Source organism: Lynx canadensis, chromosome A2 (assembly GCF_007474595.2).
Source record: "Lynx canadensis isolate LIC74 chromosome A2, mLynCan4.pri.v2, whole genome shotgun sequence".
NCBI lineage: Eukaryota > Metazoa > Chordata > Mammalia > Carnivora > Felidae > Lynx > Lynx canadensis.
Genome location: NC_044304.2, coordinates 18,032,310 through 18,045,740, shown reverse-complemented (window position 1 = coordinate 18,045,740; position 13,431 = coordinate 18,032,310). Strand labels below are relative to the sequence as shown.

The window sequence follows — 13,431 nt, the reverse complement described above, 5'->3', positions numbered from 1 at the left end:
GTGTTAGGAAGTGGGTAAAGCTAGGGAAGAGACACTACCAGTTGGCAGAGTGAAGTGAACCCAAAGAAAATAGTGCATGCTAAGGTATGTGTGGGACCACTTTTAGCTCTGGCCTTCCCCAAACAGGGCTGTCTTGTGCCACTCATCTGCTTCAGATATTTTGAGGGCAGGGAATCTTATCGTATTGCCAGTGGGCCACAAAACAGAAGAGTAGAGATAGTGCTGCCAGAAAGAGATGGGAGTGCACTAATGGACTTAGAGGACCAGCTTTCGCAAGAGTAGAGAAGAGGAATGTGTTGGGCAGAATATTTCTTTCCCTGCTCCTAGGATGTGGCATCCTCACTGTCTGCTTGGAGAATTCCTGAAACTCCTGCAGGAGAATACTGTTTCACCAGGGCCTCAGTGCCTGGCACATAAACACTGGTACATTGACTGTTGAATGAACACATGATGGGGGCTTGGTGATCAACCTAAGTGTCATCTTCTGTTCACATAGACCTGGCTGCACAGGGCTTTTGATCAAACATTGGCCTTTGCCCCTGCCCAGCCCTCAGTTTGCTTATGAACCAGCGTCTTAAAGTTAGACCTTCCCTGTGGGAGAACCCTGTAATAGTTCTGAATATCATTCTCCCCTTTATCCAGACAGGGAATGAGAATGAGCTTGCTTTTTAGAGGTGGAAAACACCCCTTGACACCTTTAAAAAAATACGATGAAAGCTCCATACCCTTTTTCTAGAGAAGTATGCATATATGCAGAGTTTGATTTATAGTTTTGGGTGTTACACTATGTTCTTTTGCCCAATTGTAATCTTGGATTAGAGGAAGAATTAACATCAGGTAAGAATCATATAGGGCACTGGTTCTCAGGAACTTGTTAGAAATGCACATTATGAGGTCCCATCCCAGAAACTTGGGCTGAAACCCAGGCATCTGTGTTTCAAGCTTCCAGGTGATTCTGCCATTCCCTAGGGAGATTTTTCTGGTAAACTTGTACTCCTGTGTGGTCCTTGTGCCTCCCACTTCCCATCCTGCACCTCTGAGGGCCCTTCTCCCATCGTCTTGTTGTAGCAGTACTCTATTCCTCCTAGGCTATGTCCTGCCCAGCCACGTGACTGAGGAGATGCTGTGGGAGTGCAAGCAGCTCGGGGCTCACTCCCCTTCCACCCTGCTGACCACCCTCATGTTCTTTAACACCAAGTAAGTGTTCTAGAAGCTCTATGCTTAGCCACTGCTGGCATCTGCCCAGTGAAGAGGGTGGAAACTATCCAGGTAGACTTAGGAATTCCTTTGACACATTTGAGAGCATCTGGGCTACTGAAAGCCTTCAGCCCCATTTGGCTACATTTGTGTGGTGACCAGTGAGGCAGACAGCCTTGCCAGACCCCTGCCATCAGTCTTGATGTGGTTCCTCCACTAGACAGTGTTTTTGGGTGTGGGCCTGCCCAGATCCTGGGAGTGTGTGCATCAGCTCCTCCGAGACACTGATGGCAGAGGCTGAGTCATGGTCTCCTCCTGGCACCCCTCCCTTTGCCTTGCTTTCACTTGTGGTGCAGATACTTCCTTTTGAAGACAGTGGACCAGCATATGAAGCTGGCCTTCTCCAAGGTTTTGCGACAGACAAAGAAGAACCCCTCTAATCCTAAGGATAAAAGCACGAGTATTCGGTACCTGAAGGCACTTGGGATACACCAGACTGGCCAGAAAGGTAGGGGCTACGGAAACAGGTGCAACTTGTCCTGCCCTGTCCTTGTGCCGGGGGACTAGTGATTAGTGTGAAGGTTGGGATTTGCTGGATAAGAATTCTCCATTCCCTTCTCCCCAGCCAGAAACTTCAAACTCTTCTAGAAGCAGAGATGCCCCAGAAATGATTGCTGCTTTTTCCTTTCATACTTTCCCTTCATGCCTCACACCATTTTTCCTCCCAATAAGTCTAGTTTGGGATGGCTAGAAGCCTAAGGTTCCTAATCTGGGCCTAAGCTAAAGCAGTCTGATGCCATGTCTCTGGTGTTGGGGGTGTGTTTTGTAGTTACAGATGACATGTATGCAGAACAGACGGAAAATCCAGAGAATCCACTGAGATGTCCCATCAAGCTCTACGATTTCTACCTCTTTAAATGGTGAGGAAGCTTTATGGTGGCTGGGGGACTGTGTGTGTGTGCATGCATGCACTGTACCTGTATACAAAGGCATTCTTTAGTCACGAACTGAGAGTAAATACACACTTCCCAAAAGCTAAATATAGAAGCAACCTTACTGGTTTCCCAAAAACATGTGGAATGACCAGCATTGTAATTTTATATGGTCCCCTGTCTTGGAGAGGGGAATGAAGGTAGAGGGAGGAAAGTATAGAGAAGTGGCTTCCATCACATAGCATAGCCTAACATCTTCCTGTCCTTGACCTTTGTCACTAGCAACATCAATCTAGAGGGGATTCATTTTCTTTGCTTTTGCTGTCTTGCCCTTTCAGTTTGACATGTCATCTCTACAGCAATGCCAAAATGATATTTCTGTGCTATAGTTCTTTACATGTTACTTAGACTAAAACCTTCGGTGGTTTTAGTTTATTATATAAAGAAGAGTAATCTTAATGTTGCCAACAAGGCCTTTCGTATACTCCCCTTGCTCATCTCATGTCCATGTAGCTCTTGGCTCTCTAGCCATGCTGGCTTCTCTCCACTCAAGGACCTCATGCTCTCCCTGCCCGCAGGCCTCAGCATAGAAATTTTCCCTGTTGATGGGGCGCCTGGGTGGCTCAGTTGGTAAAGTGTCCAACTTTGGCTCAGGTCATGATCTCGTGGTTTGTGAGTTCCAGCCCTACGTCGGGCTCTGTACTGACAGCTCAGAGCCTGGAACCTGCTTCAAATTCTGTGTCTTCCCCTCTCTCTGCCCCTCCCATGCTCATGCTCTGTGTCGGTCTCTCAATAATAAATAAACATTAAAAACATTTTTCCCTGTTGGGCAGGCCTTCCCCACCCGCTACGGGCCCCCATATTTGGCTAGTTGGCTCCTATCAATCCTCTTCTCAGCTTTATTAGGGAAGCATTTCCAGATTCCCTACCTGTTCTTTTGGGCTCTTTCCTTTGTAGCATTTATCACTGATTGTCATTTTGTGTGTATTTATCTAATTGTTGACTATCTCTCCTCTTACCTGTAAGCTCCATAAGGTGGGAAGTCTTGGATTTTGCTCATTTCTTGAACACCAGCTCCTAGTGCAGACCTGGCACACAGTGGCCCTTTGATAAATCTTGAGTGGATGGGTGAATGTAACTGTTTAGACAGTGACATGTGCTAATAAGTACAGCAAAACATTGAAGGGGTAGAGTGTGAGCCTAAGTAAGGGTCCCAGCATCTTAGCCAAGCTGGGAAGGCAGATAGAGTCCCTTAGGTAAAATTGAGGAATTGTCAGTGGATTGGGTAGAGGCAAACAACATGAGGAAAGACTTGGAGATGACCTTGTAAGTGGTGAAATTGGTTCCAGGTGGGATATAGTTGGACTCAAGAAGATGAACCTCACATCCTTAGGTGTCACTCAGAGATATTCACAGCTGGCAGCATGTAAGGGAGGAGTGGAAGGGAGGTAGCCTATTACTGACATTTGCAGTAGCCCCAAAGGAGGTCCTAGAGGTAATATGTGTTGGCTGCATGGAATTCAGTAGCTATGATACCATACCTCCAAGAGCTGCTGTCTTCCCAACTTTTGCAGACAGCATCTGTCCAGTAGATTCCAATGTGGGAGGGTTGAGACTATTGTGGTTTTACCCAGCTTTTACTGATATATTTTTCAGCCCCCAGAGTGTGAAAGGCCGGAATGACACCTTTTATCTGACGCCCGAGCCAGTGGTGGCCCCCAATAGCCCAATCTGGTACTCGGTCCAGCCTATCAGCAGAGAACAGATGGGACAGATGCTGACTCGGATCCTGGTGATACGAGAAATTCAGGAGGCCATTGCAGTGGCCAACGCAAGCACCATGCACTGAGATGCCTAAGCCATGGTGCAAGGGAGATGATCCAGGAAAAAAAATGGACAGACTTTCACACTAAAGAAGAGGCCTCCATTTTTTCTTTTTTTTTATTGGTGTAGTTATGAAGCCTTTCAGACTGCTTCTGTTTAAAATGTAAAAGGAAACTTTGCCTCCTGTGCGTCTCCGTAAATCTGCGGCAGATTCCTCAGCCCGTGGGGGTGCTGGGTTTCCTGAAAAGCCAGATGTCCTAGAAAGTGGCTGGCTGGCTTTTTCTTTTTTGTCTGGGGCCTGGGAAAAGGGCTTGGACTGTTAGGAGAAATGTGGCCCGTTCCCTTACTCTAGAAAGATGGAATTAGTGATGGATGGACCCTCCAGGGAATCTCCCCAGCTGGCTTCCACTCTGACTGGCAGACGTCGCTGACCACAGGGGAGCCACCGTCTTTTTCTTTCTTCATGCTCAGACATAAACTTAGCATCTTAATGGAAGGAAAATGAGGGGAACTTCAATTATGATTTATTAAAGACAATTTCTATTACACCCTCCTTTATGACAAGTGACATTTTAGATGTTAAAGTAAAAACTTTACCATGCCTTTTTTTTTTTTTTTTTTTTTTGCCTAGCATTGAGGCCTTAAACCTGAGGCTCCTGTGCCTGATGGAATTCTTGTAACATACACTTGTGTATCATATAAAGATACCACTCTGTTTCTCTTATGTATTCTTAATCTAGTTGTTTATTAAGAATGACAAGCACGTCTTTTCAACATGCTAGTGAACATTGCCTCTTTATTTGGGAGGATCCCGGCGGGCCAGTGGAAGCAAAGCCTTGCCTGCTAATTGAACGGGTCAAGGTCTTGTGGGAGGGAGCAGACACGGTAACACCCAACTACAAGGCTACAAGCCCTAGCGCATGCGCATGCGCTCCTTCGGTAGTCCCGCCCCGAAGTCGCGTAGGCTCCGCCTGGTCGCACTGCGTCCTGACGTCAGTGACGCGCAGGGCGCAATGACGATATCGGCGGGTTTATATTGGCGCGGCCCAGACGGCTGAGGCCTCTGCGGCGCGGTCTTCGGACACACGCGGCTTTGCCCGGTGCTGGCTATGGCCGACTACCTGATTAGCGGGGGCACGTCCTACGTGCCAGACGACGGGCTTACGGCACAGCAGCTGTTCAACTGCGGGGACGGCCTCACCTACAAGTGCGGGCCTAGCGGGCTCACCTGGGCGAGGAGAGGGGCGGCGCGCTGCGGTGGGAGGCCGGGTGGGGTTTTCCACTGAGCCCTCTGGGACTCGGGCGTGGGGACAGGTTGCGGAAAATCCCCCATCATCTCCGGCTCCACTTGGTAGATCTGAAGTGGGGCGGAATGGAGGAGGCATCTTGGCAGTGCTTGGGATTTCAGACTAGAAGCTCCATTCTGTCGGCACATGGAGTTGTCAGGATGCCAGGGTCGCTGTTGACAGCTAGGTGGCAGAAAAGGTCCCCTATCTACATCTCCACCTTGTGATTTGTCTTCTCTTAATGTGACACGGGCTAGGGCAGTGCCCTCTAGGCCCAAATGCCTTTTGATGTGATCAGTGGGGATGGAATCTTAAGCCGCCCTAAACCTGAGCCTTACTCCCAATTCATTCCCCTTCCCCATAGTGACTTTCTCATTCTCCCTGGGTACATCGACTTCACTGCAGACCAGGTGGTGAGTATCGCCAGAAACTGGGTCCTGAACATCAGGTTAGGTAAGGTACTCCTTTGCCTTGTCCTCTCAGCTTGAACCAAACCAAATTGGGCTTGGGGGTAGATTCTGTAGAATAGTCTGATTGGCATGCATGTCATGCAGGGCACCTGATTTATGGGGATCTGGCACCACCCTGAGGCATATGAGGTGCTTTCCCACATTACTTGGCTGTATCTCCTCAGGACCTGACTTCTGCTCTGACCAAAAAGATTACTCTGAAGACCCCACTGGTTTCCTCACCCATGGACACAGTCACAGAGGCTGGCATGGCCATAGCAATGGCGGTGAGCATGACGGGATGTAGGGACAGAAGGAGGAGCCCCACATTGTTCCCCAAAGGCATATAGAGTCATGCTGCTCTTACTCTTTACTTTTTTCTTCTTTTTAAAGTTTATTTTTGAGAGAAAAAGAATGAGTGGGGAAGGGGCAGAGACAGGGGTCAGAGGATCCGAAGTGGGCTCCGTGCTGACAGCAGAGAGCCCTACGTGGTGCTCAAACCCATGAACCCGTGAGATCATGACTTGAGCTGAAGTCAAGATGCTTAACCAACTGAGCCACCCAGGAGCACCTCTTTGTCACTTTTTCACTATCTTCTGTTTATCATGCAGCTTACAGGTGGTATTGGTTTCATCCACCACAACTGTACACCGGAGTTCCAAGCCAACGAAGTTCGGAAAGTGAAGGTCAGAAGGGCAAGGATAGTGGTCAAGAGCTCTTGGGAACTGCATTGAGGTGGAGTGGGGGGTGGGAATGGGGGATATATTCTCCTGATCTTTTCCCCACTTTGGGGTTCAATTCTTGAGAAGACTATGAGACCCTGTGTCCTTAGTCAACAGAAGAGGACCAGGTGGACAGTACCTACAGCCCACCCGTGTTTCCTATTCCTGGGTTTGAGTTGTGATTCGGTCCTGTGGCACTGCCAGAGGGGGGAGTTGGCACAGACCCCGGGCTTCAAACTGGTAAAGGCCGTTCAGAAATATTCTTGCCATCCCTTCCAGAAATATGAGCAGGGATTCATCACAGACCCTGTGGTCCTCAGCCCCAAGGATCGAGTGCGGGATGTGTTTGAAGCCAAAGCCCGGCATGGTTTCTGTGGTATCCCGATCACTGACACAGGACGGATGGGAAGCCGCCTGGTTGGCATCATTTCCTCAAGGGACATTGATTTTCTCAAGGAGGAGGAGCACGACCGGTTTTTGGAAGAGGTAGGTGCTACTGACAAAGCAAAGCCAAGCTCTAGCAGCTAAGGCTTAAGACAAGGTTTCTGTTGCCTGAATGGCATCTCTGGGGGCCTTTGCAGTCCAGAAAAGATGAGTGCCCAGCCAGGTTTCTGATCCCTTCATGGGGTTCGTGCATCTCTTCCCCACCAGAGGCTCTGAATGGGCCCAAATGTTTGCCACCCCCAAGGTGCAGGCAGTACTCAAGGATCAATTTCGACCTCCTCTTCCAGTTCTCTTGTCATTGCTCTGGCATGGCATTTCTTTCTCCACTATGTAACAGGAGGCTCTGTGTACCATGTTGTCCTTTCTACTGAATTTTCACCCCTGCCACTATATTGCACAGACTGTTGGGTTCACTTGAGGAGGGTGGTTTGGGTGCAGGTGTGTGATCGTGGTGGTCTTTGGAACCTCCCTCCTGTATTAGGGCAGGGTCTGTTGGGAAGTCTGGTCTCTGGCCTTTTCTCATAGCTCCCCTCACTGCTAGATCATGACGAAGAGGGAAGACTTGGTGGTAGCTCCTGCAGGCATCACATTGAAAGAAGCAAATGAAATTTTGCAGCGCAGCAAGAAAGGTGAGTCCTAGAGGTGGAAGGGTTCTGGAACCAAAGACCAGGGTTCTGATTTATATATTTGCCCTACCTCCAGGAAAGTTACCCATTGTAAATGAAGATGATGAACTGGTAGCCATCATTGCCCGGACAGACCTGAAGAAGAACCGGGATTACCCACTGGCCTCCAAAGATGCCAAGAAGCAGCTGCTCTGTGGAGCAGCCATTGGCACTCATGAAGATGACAAGTATCGGCTGGACTTGCTAGCCCAGGCTGGTGTGGATGTAGTGGTTTTGGTGAGTTGTCACATAGGCAGGGTAGGGTGGTAGGGGCAGCTGTAATACCAGTCTCACTGGGACTTTCTTTCTGTCCCAGGACTCTTCCCAGGGAAACTCAATCTTCCAGATCAACATGATCAAGTACATCAAAGAGAAATACCCCAGTCTCCAAGTTATTGGAGGCAATGGTGAGGCAAGACTGGGCACTGAAGGACGTGGGGCAAGAGGAGGGAAGCTAAGCTCCCACTTAGACCTTCACACAAGCTTTTCCCTGTTGTAGTGGTCACAGCTGCTCAGGCCAAGAATCTCATTGATGCTGGCGTAGATGCCCTGCGGGTGGGCATGGGCAGTGGCTCCATCTGCATCACCCAGGAAGGTAGGAAATGCTTCAGCAGGCCCTCAGAGACTCTGGCTTCAACAGGGCCCTTAGTCCCAGATGGCCTGAGCCAAGTGCTCTTGTGGGAACAATACGGAGTCCTCCAATAGGGGCAGCCCCAGGGCCAGATGGGCCCCTTGGATGGGTGACATGCTGGAAGACGAGCTCGTCATTCCTCACCTGCCACTCCCTCCCACCCCACCCCTCACCTAGCCTGGCCTCCTTGCTCCTGCTCTGCACCCTCTCTAAACTCTGGTCTGTTTGTTTTATTTAGTGGCTCCCAAGATCCCTCCAGACATAAAGTCCCACAGCCCCAAATGCCCTTCTACTGTCACGGGCTGCTATAGTAAGTCCAGCCCGGCCCACTGGCCCGGCCCAGCTGCCCACTGCCCGGCTGCTTGGTTGACTGTAGCTGTAGCTCCCGGGGTTTGTGGTGCTGATGGGTGGGCAGGGCAAACTGAATGACAGACCATGGTTTTGGGGGCTGCTGGAAAACACAGCTCCCTCCTCTTCCCGGGGTGCTCATAAGGCAGGATCTCCTTCCCAGGTAGGCCCTAGTCTGCCCACATTTCCTATCGTAGGCACAGCTCAAGAACCAACAAGCCACTCTTCCTTCTACACAACCACTCCCCTGATCTTGCCCGAGCTGCCAACTAGGCAGGAAGGGGTGGGCCTCTGGGTTACTAACTGCACGGTGACCCCCTACGTCCACTTGATACCAGGTGGGTGGGGCTTTTCCCGGCTGCTGACTGCATGTGCCTGAGGCTGCCCTGGGCCATGCACACATGCACGCACACATGCACGCGCACATGCAGGATTGAGTGGAGGCCATCACAGCTATTTGTACTGTTCAAGGCAGATGGGGCAGCAGCCATCCCAGACTTGACTCTCTCGGCCAAGCTGCAGTCTTGGTGCATCTGTAGCTGAGAGCTCCTGGGTGCTGAGTTATGGCCACAGGGCCCCTTGCCTGTCCCCATTAATTCCATCCACCCATATATTCCTCTCTCAATAGTGCTGGCCTGCGGGCGGCCCCAAGCAACAGCAGTATACAAGGTGTCAGAATATGCACGGCGCTTTGGTGTTCCTGTTATTGCTGATGGAGGAATCCAAAATGTGGGCCACATCGCTAAAGCCTTGGCCCTTGGGGCCTCCACAGGTGAGGCCCAGCACCCAGGGAGTTTGGTGGGATTCTTTCCCTAATGCCACTCAGAGTCTGCCCCCAGCACTCCCATCTGTCCATAGTTATGATGGGCTCCCTCCTGGCTGCTACTACTGAGGCCCCTGGCGAGTACTTCTTCTCTGATGGAATCCGGCTAAAGAAATATCGTGGTATGGGTTCTCTTGATGCCATGGACAAGCATCTCAGCAGCCAGAACCGATATTTCAGGTGGGACAGGAAAGTCAGTTATCCTGTGCTGACAGCCTTGTACTGGCAGCTTCATCTATGCTTTGACCTTGCTTGTGTTGTCCTGCCTCTCCCCACAGTGAAGCTGACAAAATCAAGGTGGCTCAGGGGGTGTCTGGGGCTGTGCAGGACAAAGGGTCCATCCACAAATTTGTCCCCTACCTGATCGCTGGCATCCAGCACTCCTGCCAAGACATTGGTGCCAAGAGTTTGACCCAAGTCCGGTAAGCTTGGGGAGTTGAACATGGGTAGAGGGGGTGGTTGAGGGCCAGCTACCCACATCCGACATCCGTCCCTCTTCAGAGCCATGATGTATTCTGGAGAACTCAAGTTTGAGAAGAGAACATCCTCAGCTCAGGTGGAAGGTGGTGTCCACAGCCTCCATTCGTAAGTGACCAGCCCTTTTGTACCCATCTACCTTCAGAGCAAAGGTTTTTGCTGTGCCTCTTTCCTCCTGCCGCACCTCACAGCTTGTTATTCTGCTTACAGGTATGAGAAGAGGCTTTTCTGAAAAGGGATATGGCATACCCCCTTGGTTTTTCAATAAAAGTTTGGGAAAAAAAAAAGTGCCTGATCTTTGAGGTCAACAAGCAGGTGTGGCTGTGCAGCTGCCACTATCACAGATGCACACAAACACAACACCCTCATTTGTGGGGAAAGCCTCAGACACTGAGGTCAGGATACTCCTTGGATCTGGAAGGAGGAACTAGTTCTTGATTCAAAAAGTCCCTCCTGAGGCAGCTCACAAGATGAGTCTGGCCAGCTCTGACTCACAAGAGTGCAGTCTCACATTATGGCTACTTAGGACAGGTCATGGAACAGTCCATGGGGGCTTTGGACTGGCACTCACAGGTGCTTGGCCACATGGGACCAGGTTGAGATCCACATATGTATTCTCTAACTTGAATCTCCAAGGGACCTTGTGGAGAAAGCACTGAGGTCCCCTCAAATCTGCATGTGAGCAAGTAGTTACATTTGCAGTTTGAAACAGGTGCCTATGCTGCCTCCTGCCTCTGAGGAGGTAAGTAGCCTAGATAAAAAGGTGATCCCTTGGTTTCTTTGCAACCCCCACCAAGAGCCCACTGAGCCAAGTAGCTCCTCACCAGCAGTAAACTAGAACAAAATGGAAGATGTGGATTAAATTATTAACTTGCTGGCAAGAAAGACAAGTGTTACAGTGCCAAAGGGGAGGGACTAGTGAAAGCGCTGGAAACCCGTGTGCACTGCAAAAGTGCCACGGCCCTCCTGGACAGGTTAGGTCAGTTCCTGGCGGTTCATTCTGCAGCTTGTGCCAAAGTTGTGAGCACAGTCCCTCCAGGTGGAGGGATAAGGGCAGCTCCTGTCACTCGGCCTTCATGACACAGGAAGTTGAAAGTGGCACAGGCATTGGGCTGCAAAGAGAAAGCCTGCATCAGCTTGGCTAGAGATAGGACTGGGCCCTGCTCAGCACTCCCAAGTGGCAGGACTTACCGTGTCCTGCACTTCCACCGCGATGCCCCGCTGCCTCATGGCTTGCAGCACCCCGGGCTGCAGTCGTTCAGTCCGGTCTCCGGTGCCCACCACAATGATCTCTAGGGAAAGATGGCCATGATTAGCTTATGGCGGGTCAGTGGGGAGGCTGGGGCGGGGTGGTTTGCTGGGGCTGGAAGCACCTCAGCCCTCCCCTTCTCCAGTACCTATTCGCGGCTCCAGCAACCAGAAGAGAGAGAAGCTTTCTTCAGTGATGTCCTGGTGAGTTCCTACCTGGGTTGGGAGGAGGCAAGTTAAGTACAAGTTCGCGCAGCTTTCCCCACAGAGCCCTTACCTGCTCCACAAAGGGGTAACGGAAAAGCCAAGTTTGCCAGTGACAGAATCAGGGGACAGGCCTGGGGCTCTGGACCTCTACTTCCTCACTGCTCACGTTCCACTGCACGACCGAGTGCGGGAGCAACGCGCAGGGCCCAAGCACACGATTTCCGTTGACCATGAAGCCGAGGCTGCTGTAGCTGTCGATATACATGGATTGCGGGGACTCGCGTTGCAGCAGAGAGATGCGCGTCCGCTGATACAGCTCATCGTCCGCCGGCGTGAGCCGATGCCCTCGCCTTGGAACCCTGCGGGTGGGGTATGCTCAGGTTCTAGGGAGCCGTTTGGGGGGGGGGGGGGGCGCCGGTCGTGGGGGGCGAGAGAGTCAGGGACGCTGGGTCTGGACTCACCACAGCAGCTCTGCGAGGTCACAGCGCAAGGCGGCTCGAGCTCGGCACAGGCCGCGAAGAGCGAACGAGGCAACCATGGCGGACCCGCGTGCAGGGAACCCGGCGCTAGGTCAGCGGAGTCGTGGCGAAGTTCTCCGCAGCGCGCTGACAGCGCCCTCTGCGTCCCGGAGGGCACCGCGCGAGTCGGCTGCCCCAGCGCGGGATTGTGAAGGAGCCGGCCCGGGAAAACTGTCCCAGGAGGGCCCGTCCCCTACCGCGGCTCCGGTGTCTGCACCTGCCGCCCGCCCCGCCCCAGACCCCCACAGACCGTCCTGGGGGAGCCGGACACCTGGTGGCGTGGCCGGCCTCAGAGCGCTGCCTGGGCCCCCGCCGCCGCTTGGTCCCCGGCCCTCAGCTATTAACGCAGGCTCCCGGAGCCTGGGGCGGGGCTGCCGCGCACCTGGTCGAGTCCCTCACACCTGGCCAGGGCGTGGGGCCAGCATCCAAGCCCCTAATCCCAGGCTTTGGGGCGTCGGGTTCCGAGGGCGGAGCGGCCAGCTCAGGTTTCCCCCGCACTTCTGCGAATCACGCCCCTCCTCAACCGTCACCAGCGCGACCGTTGGCGTCGTCGCCGCGCGTCTCCCGGGGCGTGGCCACGCGTGGATTGGCTTCTCAGGAGCGCGAGGGGGCGTGGCTGATTGGTTTCGCCTTAAAATGGCTCCAAATCTGCGGCCCCAGCAAGCGGAAGGGGACGCCGTGGTAGGGCGATTGTAGCTGTTCGGGTGGGAGCCACCGGGCCGAACGGAACCAGATATTGAACTAGACAGCTGCTGGAGCATCGCCCTGTCGTCGCTCACGCTGCTCGCGGCCCGAGAATTCCCCGACCCCCCGTCTTGAACCGAATCAGAGGGCCTACTGGCGCGAGAGTCGCTGGCGCCCGCGCGGGTTTCGGGCATCTTCGCGCCCCCACCGTGTCGTGGCCTCAAGGGAATGTTGACGCGTCTGCTACCCACGGGGCCGGGCGGGAGGGAGGTTCGGCATAGCGGAGGACGGTCGCAATGGCTTCCCGGGGGTCCTATCGCCGCCATTGGGTCCCCAGCGCTCCGGGCGCTGGCATAGTCACGGGACAAAGGGCCCGGGGTGCGGGGGTGTCCCTGAGGCGGGCGCGCGGCTTTACTTCCTCTCCGGCCCCACGGGTGAGCTTCCCTCTAGGCTGATCTCGAAGCCCTTCCCACCACCGTCTCCGCACTGGTGGCCTGGCTTCATGGGACCAACAGGAGTAATCTTACCCTGCGGATCTAATCCGGATCTGGACCGGTCCCAGGGGAGACCCCCACCAACCTTCCTATTGTTGGGGGCCCAGGTGAGCGCCTCGTTCCCACTACACTCGGTTTTACCGCCCACTCGTAGGTCCGTCTCCTGGTACTGGGAATGGGGGTCCTGATCTGGCCCCAAGACAAGGGAACTACCCCCCCGCCCCGGGGTCATTCCCACCCGCCACGGCTGGACAGCGGGCAACGGAATCCCAAAAGCAGCTGTTGTCTCCAGAGCATTCCAGCTGCGCTTGGATTTCGTTCCCTGCTCTCCTGCCAGAGCAGCGTCCTGGCCTAGGTGGGGTGGGCCAGCCTCTGACCCCCATACATACTTATTGGGTCGCTCTGGTCTCCGACCCTGTCTCAAGTGCGCCCTCAGCCTGGAAGTGGTGGGCGTAGACGTCGGAGAGCCAGGTTTGTGGTCA

The 13,431-nt window shown here is 53.1% G+C and overlaps 3 protein-coding genes across 10 annotated transcripts in view; 2 read left to right on the top strand and 1 right to left on the bottom strand.

The window, feature by feature from the left end:
* Positions 1-4,729, top strand: part of QRICH1 (glutamine rich 1) — a 52,631-nt gene extending 47,902 nt beyond the window's left edge. For all 6 annotated transcript variants that reach the window (XM_030306707.1, XM_030306711.1, XM_030306708.1 and 3 more), the window contains 4 exons: positions 1,089-1,197; positions 1,554-1,705; positions 2,027-2,117; positions 3,786-4,729. In XM_030306707.1, coding sequence (XP_030162567.1) covers positions 1,089-1,197; positions 1,554-1,705; positions 2,027-2,117; positions 3,786-3,978 — 545 coding nt within the window. In that variant the 3' untranslated portion in view covers positions 3,979-4,729. The remainder of the gene's footprint in view (positions 1-1,088; positions 1,198-1,553; positions 1,706-2,026; positions 2,118-3,785) is intronic.
* A 255-nt stretch (positions 4,730-4,984) lies between these two features.
* IMPDH2 (inosine monophosphate dehydrogenase 2) lies at positions 4,985-10,085 on the top strand. 2 transcript variants are annotated; one of them, XM_030306716.1, is made up of 15 exons: positions 4,985-5,160; positions 5,604-5,652; positions 5,874-5,975; positions 6,300-6,374; positions 6,690-6,896; positions 7,396-7,483; positions 7,557-7,756; positions 7,836-7,926; positions 8,019-8,114; positions 8,389-8,460; positions 9,127-9,270; positions 9,357-9,501; positions 9,600-9,743; positions 9,823-9,906; positions 10,009-10,085. In XM_030306716.1, the coding sequence occupies exons 1-15, from the start codon at positions 5,063-5,065 to the stop codon at positions 10,028-10,030; spliced, it is 1,617 nt and encodes a 538-aa protein (XP_030162576.1). In that variant the 5' UTR covers positions 4,985-5,062; the 3' UTR covers positions 10,031-10,085. The 2 variants fall into 2 exon arrangements, with proteins under 2 accessions (XP_030162576.1, XP_030162577.1); XM_030306717.1 differs by lacking the exon at positions 8,389-8,460 and having other exon boundaries at positions 4,987-5,160.
* A 558-nt stretch (positions 10,086-10,643) lies between these two features.
* On the bottom strand, positions 10,644-12,294 carry NDUFAF3 (NADH:ubiquinone oxidoreductase complex assembly factor 3). 2 transcript variants are annotated; one of them, XM_030306720.2, is made up of 5 exons: positions 11,715-12,294; positions 11,399-11,612; positions 11,196-11,262; positions 10,990-11,090; positions 10,644-10,910 (listed from the first exon to the last, which is right to left on the bottom strand). In XM_030306720.2, the coding sequence occupies exons 1-5, from the start codon at positions 11,789-11,791 to the stop codon at positions 10,794-10,796; spliced, it is 576 nt and encodes a 191-aa protein (XP_030162580.1). In that variant the 5' UTR covers positions 11,792-12,294; the 3' UTR covers positions 10,644-10,793. The 2 variants fall into 2 exon arrangements, with proteins under 2 accessions (XP_030162580.1, XP_030162581.1); XM_030306721.2 differs by having other exon boundaries at positions 11,420-11,612.
* Between the last annotated feature and the right edge of the window lie 1,137 nt (positions 12,295-13,431).